This window comes from Notamacropus eugenii, chromosome 3 (genome assembly GCF_028372415.1).
Source record: "Notamacropus eugenii isolate mMacEug1 chromosome 3, mMacEug1.pri_v2, whole genome shotgun sequence".
Classification (NCBI taxonomy): domain Eukaryota; kingdom Metazoa; phylum Chordata; class Mammalia; order Diprotodontia; family Macropodidae; genus Notamacropus; species Notamacropus eugenii.
This window is the reverse complement of record NC_092874.1, coordinates 17,266,966-17,293,291: the sequence shown is the minus strand read 5'-3', so window position 1 is coordinate 17,293,291 and position 26,326 is coordinate 17,266,966. Positions and strand designations below refer to the sequence as shown.

Below are 26,326 nucleotides of genomic sequence, written 5' to 3'. Positions count from 1 at the left end.
CTCCACTACCCTCCCCTGTATCCTTGTCTTTATATGTCTCCTACTGTTAACAGGTGAGCTCTTTGTGGTGAGGGGCTGTGGCCTCTTTTAGCCCTGACATAAAGGCAGAATTGAATTTAAAAAATTAACTGCAACGTGATGAAAGTCTATTTAGGAAAAACAGCACAGATGTCCTATTCATAATGGCATGTTACACTGGACATGCACTTTATATTCATGATCTCATCTGATGCTTATAAGAACCTTGTAAAGAAGGACATTATGTCCATTTTACAGATGAGGAAACTGAGGCCCATGGAAGGTAAGTGACTTCGTCATAGGATCACACACAGTTCTGGAGATGGCAAACGACCTTAAAGACCTTCTAGGCCAACCCTCCCATTTTACAGATGAGGAAACTGAGGCCCAGAGAAGGGAAAAATGACTTGCTTAGATTCACACACAAGCAAGGCTGAAATTTGAACACAACTCCACTACACTAGGGCTTCTTAAGCTAAAGTCTGTCAATTCCTTTAAAATAAAACAAAATATTGTAATAACTATTTCTTTTTTTAAAAAAAATTATTTAATATTTCATTTTCTCCCAAGTACATGTAAAACAATTTTTAACACTTGTTTTTAAAACTTTGAATTCCAAATTCTCTCCCTTCCTCCTCTCATTGAGAAGCAATTTGATATAGGTTATACATGTGTAGTCATGGAAAACATTTCTATATTGGTCATACTGTGAAAGAAAGCAGACCAAAAAACAAAAAAACAAAAAACGAAAACTCCTCCAGAAAAATAAAGTTAAAAAAGGATGCTTCAATCTGTATTCAGACAACAGCATCTTCAGATGCCAGCATTTTTCATCCTAAGTCCTTCAGAGTTGTGTTGGATCATTGGGAATTGCTGAGAATAGCCGACATTCACAGTGGATCATCATACACTATTGCCATTACTTTGTACACAGTACATGTCAACTTTGCAGCAGCTCATATAATGAATGTGTATGTTTATTACCATTTTGAGTTAGTTCTGATGAAAGTAAGGTTCAGTCACTCCCCCTTCTCTTGCTCATCTTCCCCTCCAATGTATAAGCTTTTTCTTGCCTCTTTTATGTGAGAAAATTTAACCCCATTCTACCTTTCCCAGTGCATTCCTTCTTCCCATCCCTTAATTTTATTTTTTTAAAGATATTGTTCCTTCATATTCAACTCATACCCATGCCCTCTGTCTATATGAGAAAGTTTTTCTGAGTTACCAGTATCATCTTCCCATGTAGGAATGCAAACTATTTAACCTTACGAAGTCCCTTATGATTTCTCTTTCCTGTTTACCTTTTTATGCTTCTGTTCAGTCTTTATTTTTTTCTTTTTATTTATTTTTCTTTTTTTAAAATTTATTTATTTAACTTTTAACATTCATTTTCACAAAATTTTGGGTTTCAAATTTTCTCCCCATTTGTCCCCACCCCAAAACACCGAGCATTCTAATTGCCCTATCACCAATCTGCCCTCTCTTCTATCATCCCTCCCTTCCCTTGTCCCCATCTTCTCTTTCGTCCTGTAGGGCCAGATAACTTTCTATACCCCTTTACCTATATTTCTTATTTCCTAGTAGCAGGAGCAGTACTAGACGGTTGTTCCTAAAACTTTGAGTTCCAACTTCTCTTCATCCCTCCCTCCCCACCCCTTCCCTTTGGAAAGCAAGCAATTCAATATAGGCCATATCTGTGTAGTTTTGCAAATGACTTCCATAATAGTCGTGTTGAATAAGACTAACTATATTTCTCTCCATCCTATCCTGCCCCCCATTGCTTCTATTCTCTCTTTTGATCCTGTCCCTCCCCATGAGTGTTGACCTCAAATTGCTCCCTCCTCCCCATGCCCTCCCTTCCATCATCCCCCCCACCCTGCTTATCCCCTTATCCCCCAATTTCCTGTATTGTAAGACAGGTTTTCATACCAAAATGAGTGTGCATTTTATTCCTTCCTTTAGTGGAATGTGATGAGAGTAAACTTCATGTTTTTCTCTCAACTCCCCTCTTTTTCCCTCTACTAAAAAGTCTTTTGCTTGACTCTTTTATGAGAGATAATTTGCCCCATTTCATTTCTCCCTTTCTCCTCCCAATATATTTCTCTCTCACTGCTTAATTTCATTTTTTTAAGGTATGATCCCACCCTATTCAACTCACTCTGTGCTGTGTGTGTGTGTGTGTGTGTGTGTGTGTGTGTTTAACCCCACCCACTACCCAGATACTGAAAAGTTTCAAGAATTACAAATATTGTCTTTCCATGTAGGAATGTAAACAGTTCGACTTTAGTAAGTCCCTTATGACTTCTCTTTGCTGTTTACCTTTTCATGCTTCTCTTCATTCTTGTGTTTGAAAGTCAAATTTTCTTTTCAGCTCTGGTCTTTTCATCAAGAATGCTTGAAAGTCCTCTGTTTCATTGAAAGACCATTTTTTTCCCCTGAAGTATTATACTTAGTTTTGCTGGGTAGGTGACTCTTGGTTTTAGTCCTAGTTCCTTTGACTTCTGGAATATCCTATTCCATGCCCTTCGATCCCTTAATGTAGAGGCTGCTAGATCTTGTGTTATCCTGATTGTATTTCCATAATACTTGAATTGTTTCTTTCTAGCTGCTTGCAATGTTTTCTCCTTGACCAGGGAACTCTGGAATTTGGCCACAATGTTCCTAGGAGTTTCTCTTTTTGGATCTCTTTCAGAAGGTGATCTGTGGATTCCTTGAATACTTATTTTGCCCTCTGGTTCTAGAATCTCAGGGCAGTTTTCCTTGATAATTTCAGGAAAGATGATGTCTAGGCTCTTTATTTGATCATGGCTTTCAGGTAGTCCCATAATTTTTAAATTGTCTCTCCTGGATCTATTTTCCAGGTCAGTTGTTTTTCCAATGAGATATTTCACATTATCTTCCATTTTTTCATTCTTTTGGTTTTGTTTTGTGATTTCTTGGTTTCTCATAAAGTCATTAGCCTCCATCTGTTCCATTCTAATTTTGAAAGAACTATTTTCTTCAGTGAGCTTTTGAATCTCCTTTTCCATTTGGCTAATTCTGTTTTTGAAAGCATTCTTCTCCTCATTGGCTTTTTGAACCTCTTTTGCCAATTGAGTTAGCCTATTTTTCAAGGTGTTAATTTCTTCAACATTTTTTTGGGTCTCCTTTAGCAAGGTGTTGACCTGCTTTTCATGCTTTTCTTGCATCTCTCTCATTTCTCTTCCCAGTTTTTCCTCCACCTCTCTAACTTGATTTTCAAAATCCTTTTTGAGCTCTTCCATGGCCTGAGCCCATTGGGTGGGCTGGGATACAGAAGCTTTGATTTCTATGTCTTTCCCTGATGGTAAGCTGCTGGGATTGGAAGCTCAATTCCATGTGGACAGTCTCGGGCGGGTAAAGGTGGGAACTTCTAAATCTTAGAGTTCTCACGAGGCCCCCCATAATAACAACAGGGAATCGAGGAGGAGACCGAGCTATCTCGTGTATTTTCGCCTCTTCCCGTGAGATACGTGATGGGAGGAGCATCCCCGCTCTCGAGGCTGTCCCGGATCTGGGCACACCTATTGTTACCTAACAGGCTTGGTATTGACGTGTAAACTACGCGATGGGAGAGCTTAAGTAGGGTCAGGAAAGCCTGAAAGTTCTCTTGGGCGGAGGGGCCACGTGTGTGGACAAGGCTCTGCATTTCCTCTTTCCTCTCTCCCCTCCCCCTCTCTCCCCACTTACACTTCTACTTCCAATCTCTTATTGTAAGATCTTTGCCTCCTTGGGAGATTCTTTGCTCCCTCCTAAGGAAGAATTCCCCTGCACTTGTAACCAGAACCCTGAATAAAGCTCAACCCTTGTTCGACTCTGATAGGTCTCTTCTCTCATACAAGTATCCGGTTTGGCCAGCCGAAGACCTCTGATAGAGGTAAGGTAAGACTCGGGTAGCCCACAGGCCTCTAGGCCTGGCAGTAAGCATTGTTCTTCCTCATCTGAAAGGGAGGGAGGAATTATCTGTTCATCAAGAAAGTAACCTTCTATGGTCTTATTTTTTTTCCCTTTTCTGGGCATTTTCCCAGCCAGTGACTTGACTTCTGAGTGTCCTCTTCACACCCACTTCGCCTCCAGATCCGCCCAGCCAGCGCTTGGGGGCTGAGATTCAAATGCTGCTTCCCACTCAGGGCTTTGGGTGGGGGTGGGGCTGCTATTCAGTGTGAGATTAAGTTCAGGTACTCAGGCGGGGGCAGGGCCACCACTCGGGGCTCAGTTCCCTCAGGGGCTTTATGCAGAGACCTTCAACAATGGATCCGGGCTCCTGCCTGCTTGGAGAGCCCCAGTCTGCTGCTGCCTCCGCTGCTGCCTCCCGAGGGGGCCTGATTTATGGAGACACCCTGGATCCCCTCCTGGCAAGCCAAAAAGACTCTCACTCAACCCCAGCACCTGTGGGTGGAGGGACCCACAAGGCCGCTGGAGATTCCATCCCTGAAGCCTATTCGGATCTGCTCCTCTCAGTGCTGAGCGGCCAAGGCAGGGCTGGGCTGGGCTCTGGGTCCGGGGCGCGACAGACCTTTCATCAGTTTTTCAGGGCTCTCTGAAACAGAAATCTCATCCACTCCGTTGTTCTGTGGCTTCTGCTGCTCCAGAATTTGTTGGGAGTTCTTTTTTACAGATATTTTATGGGCTGTGGGTTTGGAGCTAGCGTATGTGAATCTTTCTACTCCACCATCTTGGCTCCTCCCCTCAAGTTTCTATCGCTTCTGTTCAGTCTTGTATTTGAAAGTCACATTTTTCTATTCAGCTCTGGTCTTTTCTGATTCAGGAATACTTGAAAGTCCTTCATTTCATTGAATATCCATTTTTTCCCTTGAAGAATTATAGTCAGTTTTGCTGGAGAGGTGTTTCTTGATTGTAATCCTAGCTCCTCTGCCCTCTGGAATATTATATTCTGAGCTCTCTGGTCCTTTAATATAGAAGCTGTTAAATTTTGTATTATCCTGACTGTGGGTCCATGATATTTGATTTGTTTGTTACTGCTTGCAATGTTCTCTCCTTGACCTGGGAGCTCTGGAATTTGACTTTGATATTCATGGGCATTTTCATTTAGGGATCTCTTTTAGGAGGTGGTGGTATATTCTTTCAATTTCTATTTTACCCTCTAATTCTAGACTATCAGGGTAATTTTCCTTGATGATTCCTTGAAAGATGATATCCATACTCTTTTTTTTTTTTTATCATGGCCTTCAGGCAATCTGATAATTTTTAAATATTTCTCCTGGATCTATTTTCCAGGTCAGTTGTTTTTTCAATGAGATATTTCACATTGTCTTCTATTTTTTCATTCTTTTGGCTTTATCAGTTCTTGGTTTCTCATAAAGTCATTAGCTTCCATTTGCTCCATCCTCATTTTTAAGGAATTATTTTCTTCAGCGAGCTTTTAGACCGCCTTTTCCTTTCGGTCAATTCAGCTGTTTCAGGCATTCTTCTCCTCATTGCCTTTTTGAACCTCTTTCCATTTGGACTAATCTGTTTTTTTAAGGTGTTATTTTCTTCAGCATATTTTTGGTTCTCCTTTAGCAAGTTGCTGACTCATTTTTCATGATTTTTTTCTATAACTCATTTCTCTTCCCAATTTTTCCTCTACTTTTCTTATTTTATTTTCAAAATCCTTTTGTGTGCATGCATACACACACACACACACACACACACACACACACACACACACACACTCCATACATGCTGCCTTACTTGGCTACACCTCTAAACAGAGTTGGTTAAAACTCTGAGTTATAAAAACTTAACAGTATATCCTAAAAGATAAAAATAAAACTTCTCATTCCTGCAGTCTGAACCCGATTTTAGGGGCAGATCAGAACTCCTTGGACTTAGCCCCTTAACTGTTTGCACTTCAGGGGTTGTTTCTCAAAACCCAATTCCCTTAAATAGGTTAAACTTTCCTCTTGTAACCTTGTTTGGAGCCCCACACCTGCCTTGGCAGGTATCATGGTCACATGACCACCCATTCCAAAGACTGCACTTCCTGAGTCCACATGAACATGGCTGACTGAGGACCTGGAGACTGAAAGGATCTCAGTGAACAATGAATTTAATGCCTTTGTAATGGATGAGGAAACTGAGGCCCAGACAGAGGAGGGAACGCCCTGTATCAGGTATGCAAGAGGCCCAGCTGGGGCTTGGACCCAGGCCTTTAGATGAGCCATTGATTCTGCAGCTCCTTCTACTGCCTCCTGGGTCCAATGATTATGTCTCAATAGCCAGCCCTGACCTCTCTCCTGGGTCAAAGGTACTTGGCCCTAAAATGGGAAATCCTCCTCACACTTTTCAATCCTTTAATGAATGTTCTCTCCCTTTTAAGTAAAAATTCAGTCAGAAAAATCTGACTGAAGGGGTAACAACATTTAGGAAGCTTTCTATGCACTGAGTGCTTTACAAATGTTATCTTATTTGGTTGTTTTACTATTTGAGTATTCTCTTATTTGATCCTCATAACAACCCTGGAAGGGAAGTGCCGTTAGTATTTCCATTTTGAAAATCAGGAAACTGAGGCAAACAGGGTTAAGTGACTTTCCCAGGGTCATACAACTAATAAGTACCTGAGGTCAAATCTGAACTCAGGGTTTATGATTCCAGGCCTAGACCCCTAGCGGCCCCGTGAACATAGAAATGTTAGGATGAACAGATAGCACTTTCCCAATGACTGCTTTTTGACTCTGGTTGAATCTGTTTTTAGAAAGGATGGGGTGGGAATGGAGGGAGAAAGCCTTGTCCTTGACACCCTGTTTGGAATGAATATCCTCTTGGGCATCTTCCTTGGGAGAGGGTCTGGGGATGTGGGACACGGCATGCATTGTCTCAATGTATTCATCAGTTTTTCAGAGTTTTTTCTTTTTAAACTACATTTTAAAAATTTTTTTGTTTTATGGAATGGATGTCTGGGCAAGGGAGGGGGGATGTAGGTGATGTTTAAGGTTGGCTTGGTTTTTTTTTTCCTTTAGAAAGAAAATAGGGTAGAAAAGGGGGAAGCAAGTCTTGGGAGGTCCAGGGTGGTACCCAACTGGACTGTCACTGCACAGGATACACGAGTCAGGCAGGCATTGGTGGTACCGTCACAGTCGTGGAATTGTCAATATTAAAACATCAGCAGGCTTGCTATTGACAAGTGTGGCTGTGTGACTGTGGGTGAGTCACTTAACCTCTCAGTTTCTGTTTCCACATCCTATATTTTAACATAAATGATTTCCTCTGTAATTCTATGTATCTTATTTTATGCACTTAAAAGCATCATTCTGAGGAGAGACCCTTTGATTTCACTGACCCAAGACCCGGAAAAGGTTAAGAACCTTTTACCACAGTCTGAATTCAAGGACTGGGACCCTATGGATTTACTTACTGTATGACCTTTATGAACTCAATAACCTTTAAGGTCACTTCTTGCTGTAATGTAGAGACATGGCCCCATTAACTGAGGCTTCAACAGGATCTGATGTGTAAGAAACCTAAAAAATGATGGGAGGACATCAGAGGACGTTTAATGATGACATTTTAAGGGGGATGTGGACAAGGGCCTGAGTCAGGACATAGGGAGAGGGGACAGCTGGAGCAAGGGGAGATTTAGCCTCAAGAAAACCTGAGGGGTGTGTGTGTGCGTGTGTGTGTGCATGTGTGTGCATGTGAGTGTGTGAACGTATGTATGTAAGTTCAAGCGTGAGTATGAGTGTGTGTATTCGAGTGTGAGTGTGGAGGTATTGTGAATGTGAGTGTGGAAGTGTGCGTGTGAGTGCATATATGTGAGAAAGTGTGTATAGGAATGAATTGTGTATGTGTATGAGTGTGTGTCTAAGGTATGAATGAGTGAATATGTATGCAACTATGTATATGAATGAGTGTGTAGATGTGAGGAGCGTGGGGGTTCTGTTCAACCACAGGCAGCCAGATGGTTTAGTGGAGAGCGCGTTGGACTTAGTGGGTGAATCTTGCCTCCGAGATAGTAAAGCTGGCTCACCATGGTCAAGGGAGAAACCTCTCAGTCTTAAGTTTCCTCATCTGTAAAATAGGGTGATAACAGACCCTACCTGAAAGGGTCGTTGTGAAGACCAAATGAGACATTTGTATAAGTGCTTTGCAAACCTTAAAGTGACAGCCATATCTAAGCGATTATGATTACACGAAAAGGGCTGAAATATGGAAGTGGCACAAGGACCAGGTGGTAGAAATTACAGGGGTGGGGGGGAATAGACCAATTTAAATCAGAACTTCACAACCAGAGAGGTACAAGATGACCCTGTGAGATGGTGAGCTCCCCATTAGGGCAGGTATCCAAGCAGAGGTTCTGTGACCACCTGTCAGGGTGCTATGGAAGGAACTTCATATATTCTTGTTTTGGGGGGGCGGCTGGAATAGATGAGCTCTGGGACCCTTCTGGGATAACTGAGGTAATTCAGGGGGATTTTACTCATTTGTCTTCTTACCTGTAGCTCAGGCAATGAGAGGAAATGCTGCCCTCTCTCTCCCAAAGAGTGGCTGGGGACTGGCCCTGTTCCTGGCTGCAGTTGTCCTGACTCTGACCTCCTGCTGATCTCTCCCCACACAGCACTAACTAACTGCCAAGCCCTCTGGTCTCATTAACCAGCCAGGCCAGGGCAGTCCTGGCTCCTGACCCCACTTCTGATCCTGCAGCTGAGTCTGTAACCAACCCCACTCTGACCCTCCGTCTCCTCATTTTTAAATGTAAAAAAGCCCCAACCCTGGTCCCTGCTTCACCAGAAAGGTGGCAGGAGCTAATCAACCTCATGTGCTTTGTAAAAATCATCCCACAACTGTCAGCTCCCAGGAATGAATGGACTCATAGGTGTTGGAGCTAGCAGTGATCTCACAGGCCCATTCACAACAGATGAGGAAACTGAGGTTCCTGGGGGTGGTGATGGGCTCACAGTTACACCAGTCATAGGACCAGGGTTTGAACTTGGGTAATGGGGGTCACAGAGCTAATACTGGAAGGGGCTACTGAGTGCGACCTCCTTGCCCAGTCACAAAGGCCCTGAGTGACAGAACTGGGGAGGCTACCATTTAGGGAGGACACAAGGCTGACCTCTGGGCTCCCTCCCCATGCCCTTCAATCTTAATAGCCAACGGTCCCCTCATTTACCTCCAGGGAATTATCCATTGGGGGTGACATCAAATGGAAGACATCTTCCAGAGACCAGGCTGTGTCCCTCTCATCCCCATGGCTCTGGAAAAAAGATATAGGAGGACAATGTTTTAAGGCCACTAGTTCAAATGAGCTGCCTTGAATAGAGGAAGGGCTAGGAGACCCATGTCCTGGCTCCCATAGCACCAGGGGCCACCAGAGAGAGACAGCTAACCCCCACCCTCCACTTTCCTTCCCTTCCAAGCTTTGGCCCTCTGAGGGGAAGACTTCCTCGAGAAAGGTCCTTTAGGTACCTCATCTCTCAGGTCATGGGAGAAAAGCTGCTAAGCCTAACCCTACTGACACCTGGAGGTCATCCAGAGCAGCAGATCTAAAAGTGGGTCTTTGATAGTGACTCCATTATAACTGGCTCCCTTTGTCATACTATGTATTTCATTTTATGCACGATAAGAAAGAGTCTGTAGGCTTCACTCAGCCCTTTCCTGTTCTGCATGAGAAAACCCGAGTCCTAAGTGACTTGGCCTGCCTTGGCACCTTGTACATCTTAGCTGTCTCTATAGAGAGGACTGTTTTCTCTCCCAATAGATTATAAGCCCTTTGAGGTCAGAGCTTTTTGCCCTTCTTAGGACCCCGCAGTCCTCAGACCAGGGCCTAGCACTTGATAACTCCTGTGGATCAACTGCTTGCCAAAGTCACACAGGATTTAGACCCTCGTCCTCTTACTCCAAATTCAGAAGTCTTCCCCCCAAAATATCTTCCCACAGTGTATGTCTCTATTTCTCTAGGTTCAGTCCTACATGATCTAGAGATAGGGACTGAACCTGGACTCTCTCTACCACCAAAGACCAGCCCCTTCTCCGGAATGGCCCAGCATCTGAAGAATGCTCACAGCACTGGCATTTCCTGGCAACATTTTAATAGCACATCAAAGCCCACTGGAAATGTTCAGAGGACTCGATGTACTCCAAGGAACAAAGGATGCCTTTAGGCCAGGCCAGTGGACAAGGGTGAGCTCTTCTGAAGAGGCTAAGTCTCCTCACCATAGCCCAGGCCTACCTGGTGAAGGAGGGGGTGGGCATGGGCCAGAGAACTGGGACCCAATGTGCCTTTCATCATTCTTGAGGGCATACATTCTCAATTCCATTTCTACACATGGGTAAGAGACCTGTCCTTAGAGTGAATATGGGATTGTTCTACAAACAAGAGGCAGCCTCCCTTTCCCCCACACAAGGAGGTTGACCCTGAATCTGCCAGTCAGGCAACATGGGCATGTGGTATCTGATTTGCTCATCTATAAGGTATTCTCCTCAGTGACTCAGATGGAGCCATGGGTGAGAGGCTTGCACAATTTGCAGCTGATGCAGACTCATGGAATGAGAGGGCTACATGGGCCTCTGGTCCATCAAAAGGTCCAGTTCAACGGAAACATTTATGTGGTCTGAGGAAGCACACAGTAGGCGCTTAGTCAATGTCTGGTGCTGTGAATGAATGATTACATGGATGGTGGCTACAGCTAATATTCCTTTTTCAATAGGCCGACTGTTAAGAGGGTGGGAAAAGCTAGTCCTCCTCCCACTAAGGGTCTCACTCAAAGGCGAGAAGACTGAGCCCTGATGGAGTGGGCCCCAGGTCAAGGCTATGCAGGCCAATCTCCTCACAGGCCCCCACAGGGCAGAGTCAGGGTCTAAAGAGATTCCCACAGGTAAGAGGGAAGGAGAAGGAAACAAGTAGTTTATTAACCATTATGAGAAGTAACGTCATTATCCAGAAGGATGGGTCAAATCTAAGAAGCTAAAATAGACCAGATTGAAATGTCCAGTCCTCCCCAAGGATCCCTACAATAAGATTCCTCAGCACTATGGCAATGTTTGTGTGAAAAGTCTGGAGACTCTTCTATGGGTACCAGGCTATGGGTGTGCCCAGGGCATGATACAGCATCCCCAAAAGCCAAGGCTGACCTTGGTGGCTGGGATGAGGGTGGAGATCTTCCAAGGAGGAAGGTCACTGTCCAGCCATATCCCAAACTGTTCCAGCCAGGACCATTCGACAGTTATTTGAGCAGCTGGGGCAGCTGGGTGATATAGTGGACAGTGTCTGGTTTGGGAGTCAGGAAGCCCTGAGTTCAAATCCTGCCTCAGACACTTATTAGCTCTATAACCCTGGGCAAGTCATTTAATCCTGCCTCAGTTTCCTCATCTGTAAAACAGGGATAAAAACAGCACCTATTGCCCAGGGTTATCGTGAGGGTCAAATGAGACAATAAATGTAAAAGTACTTTGAGAACCTTAATGATATAAATGCTAGCTATCATTATTAATCATTCTATTATATTTTCATAATTAATATTATTACACAACATATAATTATTACATTATACTTATAATTGTATAACATAATAAATAATGCAATTACATTATTACTCTATTATAATATAGCATTAATAATAGCAGTAACTTGCATTTCTATAGATCTCCCTAGGTTCCAGGAACTGTGCTAAGCTCATCTGACCCTCACAACAACCCTAGGGAGGAGGGGCTGTTATGATCTCCATTTTACAGATGAGGAAACTGAGGCAGGCACTGGTTCAATGACTGAGCCGAGGTCACCAAGGTCATAATAATATTAAGATAAGAATCAGAAATGGTAAGTCAGAATGTGAACCCAGGTCCTCCAGTACCGCCCTAGCACCCTCCCCACTGCCTTTCCTTCAGTTCTGGAGGCACCTTTTAGGGAGGATACCAAAAAGATGTCGAGTTTATAGAGGAGGGCTGACAAGAAAAATAATTAACTAATAATGAAATTACTAAAGATAAACTTAAAAATAATTAAGAACTAAATTGTTGAAATAATGCTTAAAATAATGAAATAATTAATGGTTAAATGACCTAAAAGAATCTCTAAAAATAATTAGGTAAGTAATGATTAATGTGAGAAGCTGGAAGAGAGTGTGGGGAGGGCGGGGGGGAGGGGGAGCCTGCAGAAAAGCTAAGGCAGGTGGACATGACAGCTCTCTTTAAATATTTCATGAGCAGCCGGATGAAGTGTTGGCCTTGTTCTATTTGGTTCCAAAGGGCAGGTGATGCCTGAGGATTCCTGGGGAAGGGAGGACAGGGCAGACAGGCTCTCCTGACTGGCACCAGGGGTACCACTGGACTCCTGGGTGTGTTTGCCAGGGGGTGAGGAATTTGGCAGGGAAAGAAGAGTGGACCCTGGGAATGGAAGAACAGGTGGTGAGTGTGAACCAGGAAGGCAGGGCAAAAACCCTGGGAGCTGGATTGGAGGGAGTAGGGGGAGGGAGTCTTGGCACAAAGATGGTGGGAAGGATGAGGAATCCAAACTGTCACAGAGAGGCTGGGAAACAGGGCCTGTAGGGTCTCCAGGAATATGTGTCTGAAGGACAAAGTCTTTCTTCATTGGACTGAGGAAGGCTGACCATTCATGTCTGTCCCATGTATCCCAACTGAGCACCTGTGCCTAGAGGTGCTGGGAGAGGACTCAATCAATCAACATTTTTTATGAGGAGAATAATTCTTTATTATTAATTGTTTTCAGTTTTCTACAATCACTTCCATAAGTCCTAGATTCTCTCCCCCTATCTCCCCTCCACCAGAAGGTGTGCTATCCTACATGGGTTCCACACTTGCATTCCCAATAAACACATTTTCACATGGGTCATGCTGCACAGAAGAATTAAAACAAATGGGAGAAACCATGAGAAAAAAACAAAACAAAACATAACAGGAGGGTAAATACTCTGCTTCACTCTGCAGTCCAACTCCATAGTTCTTTCCCTGCATGTGGAAGGCATTTTGCCTCAAGAGTCCATTGGGGATGTTTGAGGTCCTTGCTAAGTCTACCAGAAAAATTCCTCACACACTGTGGTTGTTGCCACGTACAAAGTTCTCCTGGTTCTGCTCCTTTCACTCAGCATCAGTTCGTGTAAGTCCTTCCAGGCCTCTCTGAAGTTTTCATTCATTGTACAATAATACTCCATTACATTTATATACCACAACTTGTTCAGTCATTCCCAATGGATGGGTGTCCCCCTCCATCTCCAGTTCTTGGCCACCACAAAGAGAGCTGCTACAAGTATCCCTGCACATGTGGGACCGTTTCCTATGTTTATGATCTCTGGGGATACAGCCCTAGAAGCGATACTGCTGGGTCAAAGGGCATGTGCATTTTTGTAGCCCTTTTAGCATAGTTCCAAATTGCTCTCCAGAATGGTTGGATCAGCTCACAGCTCTACCAACAATGATCAATCAACACTTATTGAGCACCGACTATGTGCCCTGGCACTGTGCTAAGCCCTGGGATACAAAAAGAGGCCCTGGAGTCTAATGGAGAAGTGAGGGACAGAGACCAGGCAGTAGGAGGCTACACCATTGGAGAGGAAAGAGAAAGTCACTAGAGAGGTTACTAGGCAGCATTTAACTTCTCCCAAGAAGGATGCAAACTGTTCTGTGACTGTACTCTCTCCTTTTTTGTGAAGTTTGGGAGAGCTGGGCCTGGCCTCCAAAGGCTGATGTTCTAGGACCGTGCTCCTGTGGACCTTAAGAATTTTTTAAGTGTTATATGAACGATATTTTAAAACTGAATTACAAGCAATAAGCATCACGGAATCTTGTCAAAGCCAAGTAGGACTGAAAAGGAGTTGGGTCAGGAAGCAGGGATAAGTGACGGATGCATGGGGTAGCCTATGCATGCTACTGGCTTCCACAGAACAGTAAGAGACCAGAACCACTGGGGTCACATGACAAAAACAGCTGGGAAAACCAAGGAGCTGTCTGGCAGAAATGAGGTTTAGACCAGTAGTTCTTAACCATTTTTGTATCATGGGCCCCTTTGGCAGGGGTCTGATGGAGCCGATGGGCCCCTTCTCAGAATCAAGTTTTTAAATGCAAAAAATAAAATACTGAGGGTTAAAAAGGAAACCAATTACATGGAAATAAAGATATAATTTTTTCCCCATCTAAATTCAAGATTTCCTAAATCTATTCATGGATCTTGTAGGGGTTCATGGACCCTGGGTTAAGAAGGCCTGGTTTAGACCAGCATCTCACACTGTAGACTGTTATCCCTCCACTTTGTGACTCTCTCCATCTCAGTTTTGATATATTGAGGGTTGGTATAAGAAATTAAAAGGGAATTTTGGGGGAGTTTTGCAGAAGCTGCAGATGACACATGAAGGCCAGATGATGACACAGAAATGGTTTAGAAACTCAGAAATGCATAAAATATAAGTACAGTGTTGTATAATATCAACATATTTTATCTTTCAATACTGAAAAGACACTATAAGAGAAAAAGAAAAAATTCATACTTTTTCTCTGGTACAAAGGGAAGGTCAAAAAACTTTACTCAGATTTTCCAGATTGTGGAGATACTGCACCTCTAACCTTCATGACATGGAAGGGATAACTGTACTACAATAAACTCTAAATAGAAGGTCACAATATTATTATCATCATTATTGTTTTAAATACAGCATCAAAGTAGGAGATCCCTTTCACAACTATGGGTGAGGAAAAGTTCATTACCAAGGAAGATACAGTGGATCACTTCAGCTTCTGCACAAACAAAATCAATGGAGTTGAAATCAGAAGGGGGATAGTTGACTAAGAAGCATTTTGCAGCATAAATTGCGGCAATTAACTTTAATAAAGGTCGGATGTCTAAAATATGTAAAGAATTTATAAGAACAAGAGCCATTCCCCAGTGGATAAATGGTCAAAGAATTGAACAGGCTGTCTTTCAAAGGAAGAAGTCCAAGCTGTTAACAATTGTATGAAAAAAAATGCCCCAAATGACTAATAATAAAGGGAACTTCAAATTGAAGTAACTCCCGAGGTTCTAGCACCCACAGATCAGCAGAAATGATGAAAAGGGAAAGGGAGGAACCAAGGAAGAACCTTGCTGGTAAAGCTGTGAGATGTTCTGCCATTTTGGAAAACAATTTGCAACTCTGTCCCAAAATCACGAAACTGTGAACTCTCCTTGACAAAGCATACCATTCCTGGGTTCACACCTCTGAGAGAAGAAATGAAGGGGGAAAGAAACCATGTTTATTAGGGCAGCATGGCTAGTTATAGCATGGGAGCTAAGGGGGTGCCCATCATCTGGGAGCTGTTTAGACAAATTACAGTCTATGAATGTAACAGAATGTTATTGTGTCATAAGGAATGATGAATTGGATGGATTCAGAGAAACCTGGGAAGACTGGTATGAATGGATGCAGAGGGAGGTGAGAAGAGCCAGGAGAGGAGTTTGTATACTAACGACAACACAGTAAACAAAAACGTCAAAGAGTGTGTAAATGCTGGCTAGCGTTATTATTGAAAATGATTTTGAAAGACTTAAGAGTTCTCTTTAACATATTGACCATATCACTACATATCTCTGTATGTATGTATGTACATGCGCATGCACACACACACATATACATGTTTCAACAGAGGACCGATGATAAAGCATGGAGCTGGGCTGTGTGGCTGTCAAACTGACAGAGAGATGGGGGATTCAGGGACCAGAGACAGACACTTTTGGACATGACTGGTACGTAGATTTGATTTACTTGACTATGGGTATTCATTATAGGGAAATGGGTTTGTTTGTTTTTTAAGTTGTGGGAGTGTGGAAGAAAAGTGGGCTTTTGTATCATTTTTTTTAAATGGACAGAACAAAAGGAGGTTCAGAAGCAGACAGACAAGCAGGGTAGCTTTCAAAAATTAATAGGCTGAATTTAGGATATTTTTTAAAAACTGTCATCTGTACAGACTATATTTGAAGTTTTATGCACAAGCCTCTTCTGTTTTCCTTTGGACTGGAGATGTAGCAGATAGAATGCTGGGCTTGGAATTCAAATCTAGCCTCAGACACCTAGTTAGCCGTATGACCCTGGGCAGTTAATTAACCTGTTTGCTTCAGTTTTTTCCTCTGAAATGAGAGCACCTGCTAGATGGTGCAGTGGAATGGGAAAGACCAAAGTTCAAATTCAGCCTTAGACATTCACTAGCTGTGTGACCTTGGGCAAGTCACCCTATCCTGTTGGCTGCACTTTCTTATCTGTAAAAGAGCCAAAGAAGTAGATGGCAAACTACTCCACTAACTCTGCTAAAATACCCCAAATGGGGTCACAGGGAGTCAGACATGAATGAAACAACAACAATTTCCCAGGGTGGGTGTGATTATCAAATGAAATGATAATCGCTTAGCACAGAGCCTGGAACATAGTCGGTGCTATATAAATGTTAGGTACTAAGTATGAAATAAAAAAAATAAAAAAACTGAAGTCCTTGGAGAAGGCTGAGAGTGCACTGGGGAGATCTTCTCTGGACAAGAATGCCCAAGATGAGAAAGTGAGGTGGATGGGTTGTTGGAGAGAGTGCCCACCGGATGGATCAGTGATCCTCTCTGATGCCTCACGTGTGAACTCTGGTGTTTCCTTCAACATCAATGCAAAGACCTTTGGCTGGAACAGAAGGCTAGGAAAGTGACTTTCAAAGGGAAGGAGACAGGGACCAGAGGTGAGGTGGTCAGAAAGAAGGTGCTATCACACACACACACACACACACACACACACACACACACACACACACACTCCCCCCCCACACACATCAGCTCTGTGACCCCTCTAGCAAATCTCTCAGCCATCTGAAAGAAGTGGAGGAATTCTTGAATCACAAGAAGTTTTGGCAGCAAATAAAAGAAATCTTGTTTGAGCCAAGTGGGAGTCACAGGTAAGGGGCATCAAAGGACCAAGCCATATGGAAAGGAATGAAACCGATTGTACTTTTGGGAACGATGAGTTCTGCTGACTGCAGAGGAATCAACTCTTCTTAGCCCTGAGTTGCTTTTTTCTCCTTTCAGGAAGCATCCCTTAAGGGTAGTACTGTAATTCTGGTGGGCTGTATTGGTGCCTGAGAAGATTTAAAAGAAGGAAGGCTGGCAGAAGATGAAGTAGGAGGACAAGGAGATCATAACGAGGGACACTTTTGTTAAAAAAAAAAAAGAAAGAAAGAAAAAACAGAAAAGAAGGAAGTTCTGAAGGAGAAACAGATAAGTGGACAGCTTTGAAACTGGGGTGTGGAATTTATTATTTATTATCTTTTAATATTATCAATGCAATATATTAAGTATACATTTATTATATAAATACATTTAATAGAAATATACTTCTATACTTCTATTAATATATTCATATAATGTTTATTATGCGAATATATTATTCTATGAATAATCCTATATTAATATAAGAATTTTCATTTTAAAATTCAAACTGCACTTAACAGGCTTGCAATTTTGCATACCATCCTCTTTTTCTGTTCTGTGTATAGGGAAATGTTCCTCTTGGTTGATGGTTGTCAAGTTAAAAACAGCAAGGAAAGAAAATTGGTTTTAAAAAGTCAAGCGACTTGTGATTCCCTACTGGAAATCACAAGTCTTTGTTTTTCTCGTTTTTTTAATTACCAGGGTAATAGTGTGGGTCTCAAGATGCCTGCACAGGCTGCAGCTGGGGGGCTCAGCAAAGGGAAGGAAAGGGGTCCATCCTCTAGTCAGCTCCAGTGCTTTCCCCTCACCGTGAGGACTCGAACCCAAGGGTGGTGCTGTCAGGGCAAAGGGGTTCCTGGGGAAGGGAGAGCCCCAGCACAGAGGCAAAGAGAGACATCCTGAACGCTTACCGCCTCTCCTGGGAGTCCTTTGAAGTTTCACTCCTGTTCTCCAGACTTTTGTCTACCCAACAACCTCTGGCCCTGGAAGATGCCTCCGACCCCGTGGCCCTCCCAGTCTTCCAGACTGGCCGGTTCCTCCTGGAGCCCCAAGTTGACTCCTTCATTCCCCTCTAGACTCTGATCCAGACTCTGGATTATTTCCTCTCCCACCAGCCTCAGCTTTGTCTGACATGTTTCTCACGCCATTAGAATGTTCACTCTCAGAGGCAAGGACCACCTTTCTTTTTGCTTGGATTTTTATTTTCAGAGTTTGGCACAATGCCTGGCACATAGTAACCACTTATAAATGCTTGCTGACTTAATTAAAACTGGGTTTATATTTTTTGAATCACTTTCAGTCATGTCTGACTCTTCCTGACCCCATGTGGGGTTTTCTTGCAGACATACTGGAGCAGCTGGTCATTTCCTTCTCCAGCTCATTTTACAGATGAGGAAACTGAGGCAAACAGGGTGAACTGACTTGTCCAAGGTCACACAGATAGGAAAACACACACACATATATGTATGCATATACACACATATACATATGTACACATACATATTTTAAAATACAGGTGAACATAAGGAAGTCACACAGGAGTATGATGAACATCCTGTTTATCAGAGGAGGAGCTGGGAAATTGCTCCAGCTTGGTGGAGGGGTGACAGCAATGCCCAGGAAGCTGGACAATAGGCTACCTCACAGACCAACACCGATCAGAGGCTTTTGACGGAGATGGGTCAGAGCTGCTGTTTACTAAGGATATGCCTGTCCAAAGTGGAGGAACAAGCCAGCCATGTAAGAACAAAGGGAAGCAGGGTTGGGGGCAGAGAGGGTGGGTGACAAGGGTCCTCAAAGAAGGCAAGGTGACCCGTCTTGGTGGGTCACAAGGCCAGGCTGGGAGCAGGTCTTTGTGACAGGCCAGGAAGTGGCTCTGAGGCCAGACTAGGGAAGACTTTTTAGAGCTGGCTGAAGACAAAACCATTCTGAGAGATAATTATTCAAAAGTTAATATGCAGGGTTTTTAAAAATTGATTTTTAAAAATTCTGAACTTAATATAACTGAACAGTTCAATATACCAAGTAGATCGTGAAATTTGACTGTGTATTAAAACATAAATTTCTCTTCCATAATATATGGCTTATGATCCCAAATTTTCTTACATTTTGGTGAGGTTTATTTTGACATGCTAGAAGCAGAGATTGAGATGAGGAAAGGGGATATCAGCTGGAAGAACTCTAAAAACAGAACATCGCTTCCCACCCCAGCTGATGAGGCCCAGGATCACCCTAAGATATTGCCCAACACCTTGTTTGGTTCAGGGGATTAAAAGGTCCATATGTCTGAACCATCTGCACAGGGAAGGCCAAGTGGATGAAGAATGTCTATTGAGCAGATTATGACTTCGGTTGGATGATGAGTTGGTCCCAAATCTGCGTAAGAGGAGAGTGGGCTGAATTTCTTCCTGGAAAGTCTAAGATTCCCAACATTCCATCATAATGATGAGTCATGAAAAAGATAAGGTTCATTGAGACATGAGGCCTGGACTATGATTTATTAGTATAAGGAACTCCCAGGTGAGGAGACTCCTTTTACCAATGCAATTTGGCACTTTCTCTGAAGAAACATCATCTCAGAGAGTTGCCTAGATGAAATGATTTGCCCAAGGAACTTCCTCTGAAGAATGAAAATGAACAGCCCACCAAGGGCTGTCAAAGGACTCAAGGAGGGCCTAGATGGGCTGCAGTCTGCACCAATGGAGGGACCATCCACAGTGATAAGATCAAAGATCCATCGGAGCATTTAGTCTGGAAAGACAGCCAGGGGCTGAAGGAACCAGGGAATTATAGGGTGGGTCTGGACAGGTGACTGGAGAAATAAGAAGGCAAATGCACACACTCACACACACATATTTAGGGGAATATAAAAGAGTATGCTGGAGGGAGGGTTGTAGAAGGTCTTCAGTGTAAAAACAAGGAATCTGGACAGCATCTTGTCCAGGAATGAGGATTTTAGAAAGTTGGACCCCAGTCTGAACCCTCCTTTCCTATCCCTTAACTCAATCATGTTAAGTCTCAGGTTCAAGGTACTCGTCAGGTCCACATTCCTAAAGCTATCACTCATGAGCCCCCACTACTAAAGACTCCCTTTAGTATCAGCCAAAAGACACGCTTAGCTCAAAGTAAGGGCATTTACTGAGATGGCATCCTAAGAACAGTAACTATAAAACATCCTAAAAGTGGGCCTCCTGCAAATAGACACAGAATCATGGGAAGAGGAGACAACAATACAGAATCCATGAATGAACTCTGAAGAAACAGCTCATCACTCAGCTCAACTGCTCTCTCAAAAGTTAGACATGATTTCTAAACAAATTTCCTTTTAGGAAATTGGGAACTGGACTAATTAGGAACAGATACTGTTCTATTATTATAATTAGTGTTGCCTAATCCTTATAATCACATTATATAACATAGTAATTATAAATTATTACAATCATTACTATAGTAATGTTGACCAACATTCTTATCTTTTATAATTTCGTCAGTTGGGCAGGAGGAAACCTTGCTGTGACCCTAACTCTGGTCAAAACCCCACCTTCTGCAGGAAGCCTTTCCCAGCCCCTCTCAATTCTAGGGTCTTCCCCCTGTTAAGGATTTCCTGTTTATCCTGTATGTAGCTTACGTTGTACATACTTGTTTGCCTGCTGTCTCCCCCATTAGATTGTAAGCGCTTTGAGGCTAGGACTGTCTTTTTGTGTCCTCAGAGATTAATATACTGCCCAGCATATAGTTGGTGCTTAATAAATGCATAATGACTGTTGATTACCCTGACTGACCCCCTACCACACTGAAGATATTAATCTGAATGGGGGGGTTCTCACAGAGGTGTACAGTGCCAGCCAAGAGGAGCTACTCCACATTGTTGGAAGATGGGCCACCAGGCCACGACATTTTTTCCCAAACTCAACAACTCAAGGGCCTGTCTCAGGAATGGAAGGCTGGGGATGTACATTGGTGGAGGGAGCCCCTAGGCTGAGGACTTTGCAGCATAAGCCTCTGAGGCTGTGGCCAATTTCATTCTCTCATTGTATTTACCACCTCCTAACACAGGACCAGGAGCAAGCAAGGCTCTCAGGCCAGGTTATCCAAATGGAATTAAATTGGTTAACTTTCAGAAGCCATCTTTACATCTGTATTTGTAGAGCAGTCAGCATTTAATAACAAATATTTCTGGGGGAAACTAGGTGGCACAGTGGGCAGAGCACTGACCCTGGCGTCAGAAGGACCTGACTTAAATCTGATCTCAGACTTTCACAAAGCTGTGTGACCCTGGGCAAGTCACTTAGCTCCAAAAATAATAAATGCTTTTTCACTGACTGATTCGTGGTTAACCTATTCACAGATTCCTAGACATTCTTTGTAGTGCTACTGACCAATTAAAACCTATTTACAAATAAAATCTACTTCAAAAACATTTACATTATTGTAATGGAGAACTCTAAAACAAGTGCATCTCAAACCTCGTACACAGTAACAGTAGCAGTGCGCGATGATCAGCTGTGATAGACTTAGCTCTTCTCAGCGACACATTGTTCCAAGACAGCTCCAAGGCTCTCCAGAGAAAGTGCAGAGGGAAGGCAACTGTTTCTGGCTTTTCCCTTCTGTTCTATTTTTTATTTTACAACATGACTAACATGGAAAGGTTCCCATGACTGCACATGTATAGCCTATATCAGACTGCTTGCTGTCCTGGAAAGGGGGGAGGGAGAAAAATCTGGAACTCAAAATCTTATAAAAAGGAACGTTGAAAACTATCTTAACATGCAATTGGAAAAATAAAACACCATTTACAAAAAAAGGAATTACATCTCAATTTGTTTGTCTTTTAAGATGGGATCTCCTCTTCTCTGGGGATAGGGATGTTATTCACAGGTGCTGCCCCACCCCCCCTCACCATAGCAGTGCCAGACTCCTGACTGGCTCAGCCCATGGCCATTCAGAGCTTCTGAGCCTGGGAGGTAGCCAGATTACAGGCAGGGCTCATTCCCAGATCCATCTTCTTGTAGGAGCAAGATACACACCTGGAGCCAATAAAAACACCACCTCACTCAGCACCTGTGAAGCACCTTCGGTGCACCTGGCCCTCAGATACAAAAACAAAGCGTGATCCCCACCCTCTGGATTAGAGTCCAGAGAAAGAATGGGAACCCAAATGAACATAATACAAACTCTAGTCTACAGACTGTAGGACCCCAGACTGGTGACTAACCTGAACCCGAAAAGCTGCAGAATAGACATGAATCTGCACTGGTGGAGGGAGCTCACACAAAAAGAGGATCCCTTCCTTCCAGCCACCCCAAGTGCATAGGAGAGTGTGAAATAACAACAGAAAGGTCCCTGGTGGTGACCCCCGGAGCGGGGGCCATGGATTGGGCTCTGAAGCCAGCAGGGTTAGGGTTCAGCAAACTGTAATGTGGAAAGTTAAAGTAATTTGCTCAAAGTCACACAAGAGGCAGGATTGGAACGTGGAGCCTCGGAATCCAGAGATGGTGCTCCTTCCACTGTTTAAAGCATCAGGAAACTCTGAGTTGAGATCCTGGTTTTTGTCCCAGCTGCATGACCCTGACAAGTCATTTATTTAATGGGTAAAGTGGCAAGAATGCTTTGAGCTCTCTCCTTAGAGGGAAGCCTTTGGTGTAGCATGGGGAGCTCTTCTAGGGGTCATGAAGAAAAGTCTGGGGTAAATGACAGGCCCAGGGTCACACAGCTAGTATGTGTCTGAGATGAGATTGGAACTTAGGTCTTCCTGATTCCCTCCACTCCACCATCCTGCCTCTCTGGCTGGTGGCCTGAATGGGGAGGGTCTGGAGACGGGACTTCGGGCAGACCCTGGCAGCCACCAAGGGGGAGGGGATAAGCACAGTATGAAAGCACCTTTGGGGGGGCCTTTTGTGTCTGGTGACTTGTCAGCATCTGAGGATGGTCCAAATGGGGGTGTGAGTGGGGAGAGCAAGGGCTGTGGCGCCCTGGAGGGTGCCAGGGCTGTCTCCAGGAAGAGACAATACACAGGAGGGGAGGAGGGGAGGAGGGGAGGAAAGGTAGGCCCTGAGCTGCCAAGGGCACTTGGGGAGCAAGTGTGAGCACGAGGCTCTAAGCAAGGTGAGGATTTGAACCTGTACTTGTTGATTCTACACGAGGCGTTCTTTCCATTGTGTCCACCACCAAGGTCATCTACTCAAAAGTACCTAGAAAAGGCATGTGGCCTAATGGGGAGAGGGTGGGTTCAGCCTGGAGCCCCTCAGGGCCGGGGCAGCCTTCCAAGTCCACAAGTCACAGGGCAGCTGTTGACTTGCACTGATGGGAGGAGTTTCTTCTCTGGGACCAGGTGAGAGGACCGGAGGGATTTGGCAGCCCTCTCCCCAAGGCCTCTCACTGTTCAGTTCAGCTGCTGTTGATGAAGCTGGGGCGACAGGCATATGTGCTGGTTTATGCTCCTTTCTGTGTCCCCTGCACTTAGCACTGTGCCTGTATAGAGTAAGCATTTAATAAATGCTGGGTGACTAGCAAAAGAGTGTCTGAGGTTTACATTCTGATGGGGGGAAGTACAAGCAAAATAAATCCGAAGTCTTCCTGGAGGGTCAGGAACTGACCCTTGGACCGAGCCTTGAGTCTTAAAAAGCTAAAGTGACAAGAGGGGGCATGCCTAGCATGAGGGGCAGACAAAGGCAGGGAGGCAGGAACTCTCACTTGGTCCCGATCCATGATCTAAGCTTCATGTTTGTCCAGTTCTTCCTCAGCAACCTCTCCCTCCTTTGTTTCCTGCTCTGGTTCTCACCCTTATACACAATTCTCTTTAACGCCCACCTGGGCTATTACACAGCCTGACAGGCTGCTTACATACACTCTCCAGTTCCTCCTCCACAGAGGGGCCAGACTTAGTGAAGCTTCCTTGGCTACCTGACTCATGACTCCTCTATTCCACACCGGGCCATGGCTGCTGACCGAACGTGGTCCAGCACCCCAGACTGGCATTCAAGGCCCTCCCCTTCTGTGCTCCCAACAACTCGGCCTAACTGCCACCCCCTGTACTCAGAGCCTGATTTCTCACCTCCATGCCTTTGCTTTCACTACTGTCTGCGCCTGGCATGACCTCCTTACGCTCTCTGCACCTGGGGAGCCCAAGGCAAAGGTCACCTCTTCCAGGAAGTCTTTCTTGGTAATGATTTCTTCGCGTGAATATTTCTAACACTGCTATTTTTAATATTACAGGGGTCTCCTCAATTACTCAAAAGAGACTGACCTGACAATCCACGTGGGAGAAACAAAATGGATGAAAAACTCCAGCGTGCGGGTTAGGACATTCTGGCATACAGGCAGGCCACTGAGGTTTGCATGTGGCAAAGGCCCTGCAGATGGACAATGAGGGAGGCCTAGACACGAGAACCTATCTTTGCATGTGGATATCTCCCTGGGGATGCTGCGTGGTAGAAAAGCTCCATGACGGCAGGAATTGTTTCATTTTTGTCTATGTATCTCCAGACCTGGCAAAGTGCCTGGCGCAGTCAGTACCCAAAATGTGTTTGTTGAATTAAACTGAATTAAGTAACTGTGGTCCCTGTAACAGCATGGAGGGAGGGAATGCCTGCTTCAGTGAAAAGACAGCTGTATCAGAAATGGGAAGGGAGGAATGAATTTGGGGAATGGGGGGACATTTATTAAGCCCTTATGATTATTCATGATTTATCACTAGAAATCAAAGAATGAGGTGCAGAGGCACAGATGCCCCACTTTGGCTGGAGGCCCGACCACCTCTAGGGGAGCCACTAGCCACAGGGCCTGGACTACACCTGGGCCCAAGCTCTGGTGTCTCCAGATGGAGCAGAGGGAAGGACAAAGTAGTGTCTATCAAGGCTGGGGGCCTCCAATGAGGGGCCTTGAGGGCTAGGCTGGAGCTTCTCACAAGTTTTCCTTCATCATACAAAGATCTCACTGCCTCTGGACCCAGGCACTGGAGATTTCCCAGGGGCCAGGGGCTCCCTGAAGAGCTCTGCATTCCTGTCTCAGGCTAGGGCTGGGGCAAGGGCCCCTCTGGTGACTGCAGGGGCTCAGAAAGGGGCTGGGGTCTCGGGGCACCCCCAGGTGTAAAGGTGATGAGGTCAAGCAGCAAGGGCCAAACAGTCAGGCTGGTGTTTCTGGGAGAGGCTTGTTTTTACTGTGAAGTTCGTGTGGGAGGGAGGAGGCAACTTGAGAACAGTGGGGGTTCTATCTCTGGTGTGGCCTTGAACCTGACAGATAAGGTGAGGCAATCCTGAACATTTCACTAAGCCACTCACTCCCCAGGGAGATGCCTCCCTCCACCAGGAGGACGGCAAAACCCTTACGCAACTTAACCATAGGGGCTTATGTCTGTTTAAGTCTGACTCCGGGCCAAACTCTCCTATCCAGTGGGCTGAGGTGCCCTCCTCTGGACCAGCCTGGTCCAAGGTCTCTTCTAGCTGTGACCATGGGCTCAGAGCTGTGGGGATTGAGCTGAGCCTGGACAAGATGTCCCTCCGATAGTCAGGACCAGGGATCATCCTGCCTTGGCTTGAAGGGGGCAGCCCAGTTCACTTTGGGGAATCTGCTTCCTCTTCCCCAGGACAGTCTTTCCAATACTTAAGGCAGATGCCATCCTCCCTGCTCCTCCTTAAAGTCTGCTCTTATCTAAGCTAAACACTCAGTTCTGGGCGGGTGAGCAGAGCCCCCCCCACCACCCTAGAGGCAGGCACAGCCCCCCCACCACCCTTGAGACAGGCATGGCCCCACCACCACTCTCGAGGAGCGCACAGTTCCACCGCCATCCTCAAAGTAGGCATAGTCCCACCACCTCCAGTGGGGCAGGCACAGTCCCATCACTACCCTTGAGACTGGCACAGTCCTACCACCATCCTCAAGGTGGACATGGCCCCACCACCACCCTTCTCTGATCAATGGCCTGCCTACAAAGGGCACCATAAGTGGTCCTATTACCCATCCTAGCCCTGGTCTGGGAGGACCACCATCACTAGCCCACAGCCTCTGGGTCTCTTTGAAAGAATGAAGGTCCTTTAAACGGACCTTTTAATAGAGGCCAGGAAACCCAGCCATTCACACCCCACTCCACAACAAAGCCCCTGAGAGAATGCAATTTTTTCCCAACACCAAATCACATACCCCAATGGACTTCAGTTTCCTCCTCTGTAAAAAGAGGAGGTTGCACTGGAGGCCCAGAGGCAGCAAGGTGTCACTATAGCTCACAGGGTGCTGGGCCCAGAGTGACAAAGGTCTAAGTTCCAATTTAGGCTCAAGCACTCACGAAATAAGCCACCTTGCCTCAGTTTCCCCAACTGTAAAACGGGGATAGTAGCCTCTACCTCTGAAGGGTTGTCTTGAAGATAAATGAGTTCACATGAAAAGTGCTCTGCCAACCTTAAAGCAGTA

The 26,326-nt window shown here is 44.7% G+C and overlaps 1 protein-coding gene and 1 long non-coding RNA gene across 3 annotated transcripts in view; one reads left to right on the top strand and one right to left on the bottom strand.

Moving 5' to 3' along the window:
* Nucleotides 1–26,326, bottom strand: part of NFE2L3 (NFE2 like bZIP transcription factor 3) — a 35,527-nt gene that overhangs the window by 2,716 nt on the left and 6,485 nt on the right. The window contains exon 2 of one of the 2 annotated variants that reach the window (XM_072650963.1): nt 9,149–9,232. The exons of the other annotated variant lie outside the window; for it this stretch is intronic. Within the exon in view, the coding sequence (XP_072507064.1) occupies nt 9,149–9,232 (84 nt within the window). The remainder of the gene's footprint in view (nt 1–9,148; nt 9,233–26,326) is intronic. 2 annotated transcript variants of the gene reach the window in all.
* On the top strand, nt 1,683–24,473 carry LOC140532471 (uncharacterized). The gene is made up of 3 exons (XR_011976528.1): nt 1,683–6,152; nt 15,607–15,706; nt 24,137–24,473. It is a non-coding gene; the product is annotated as an uncharacterized lncRNA (long non-coding RNA).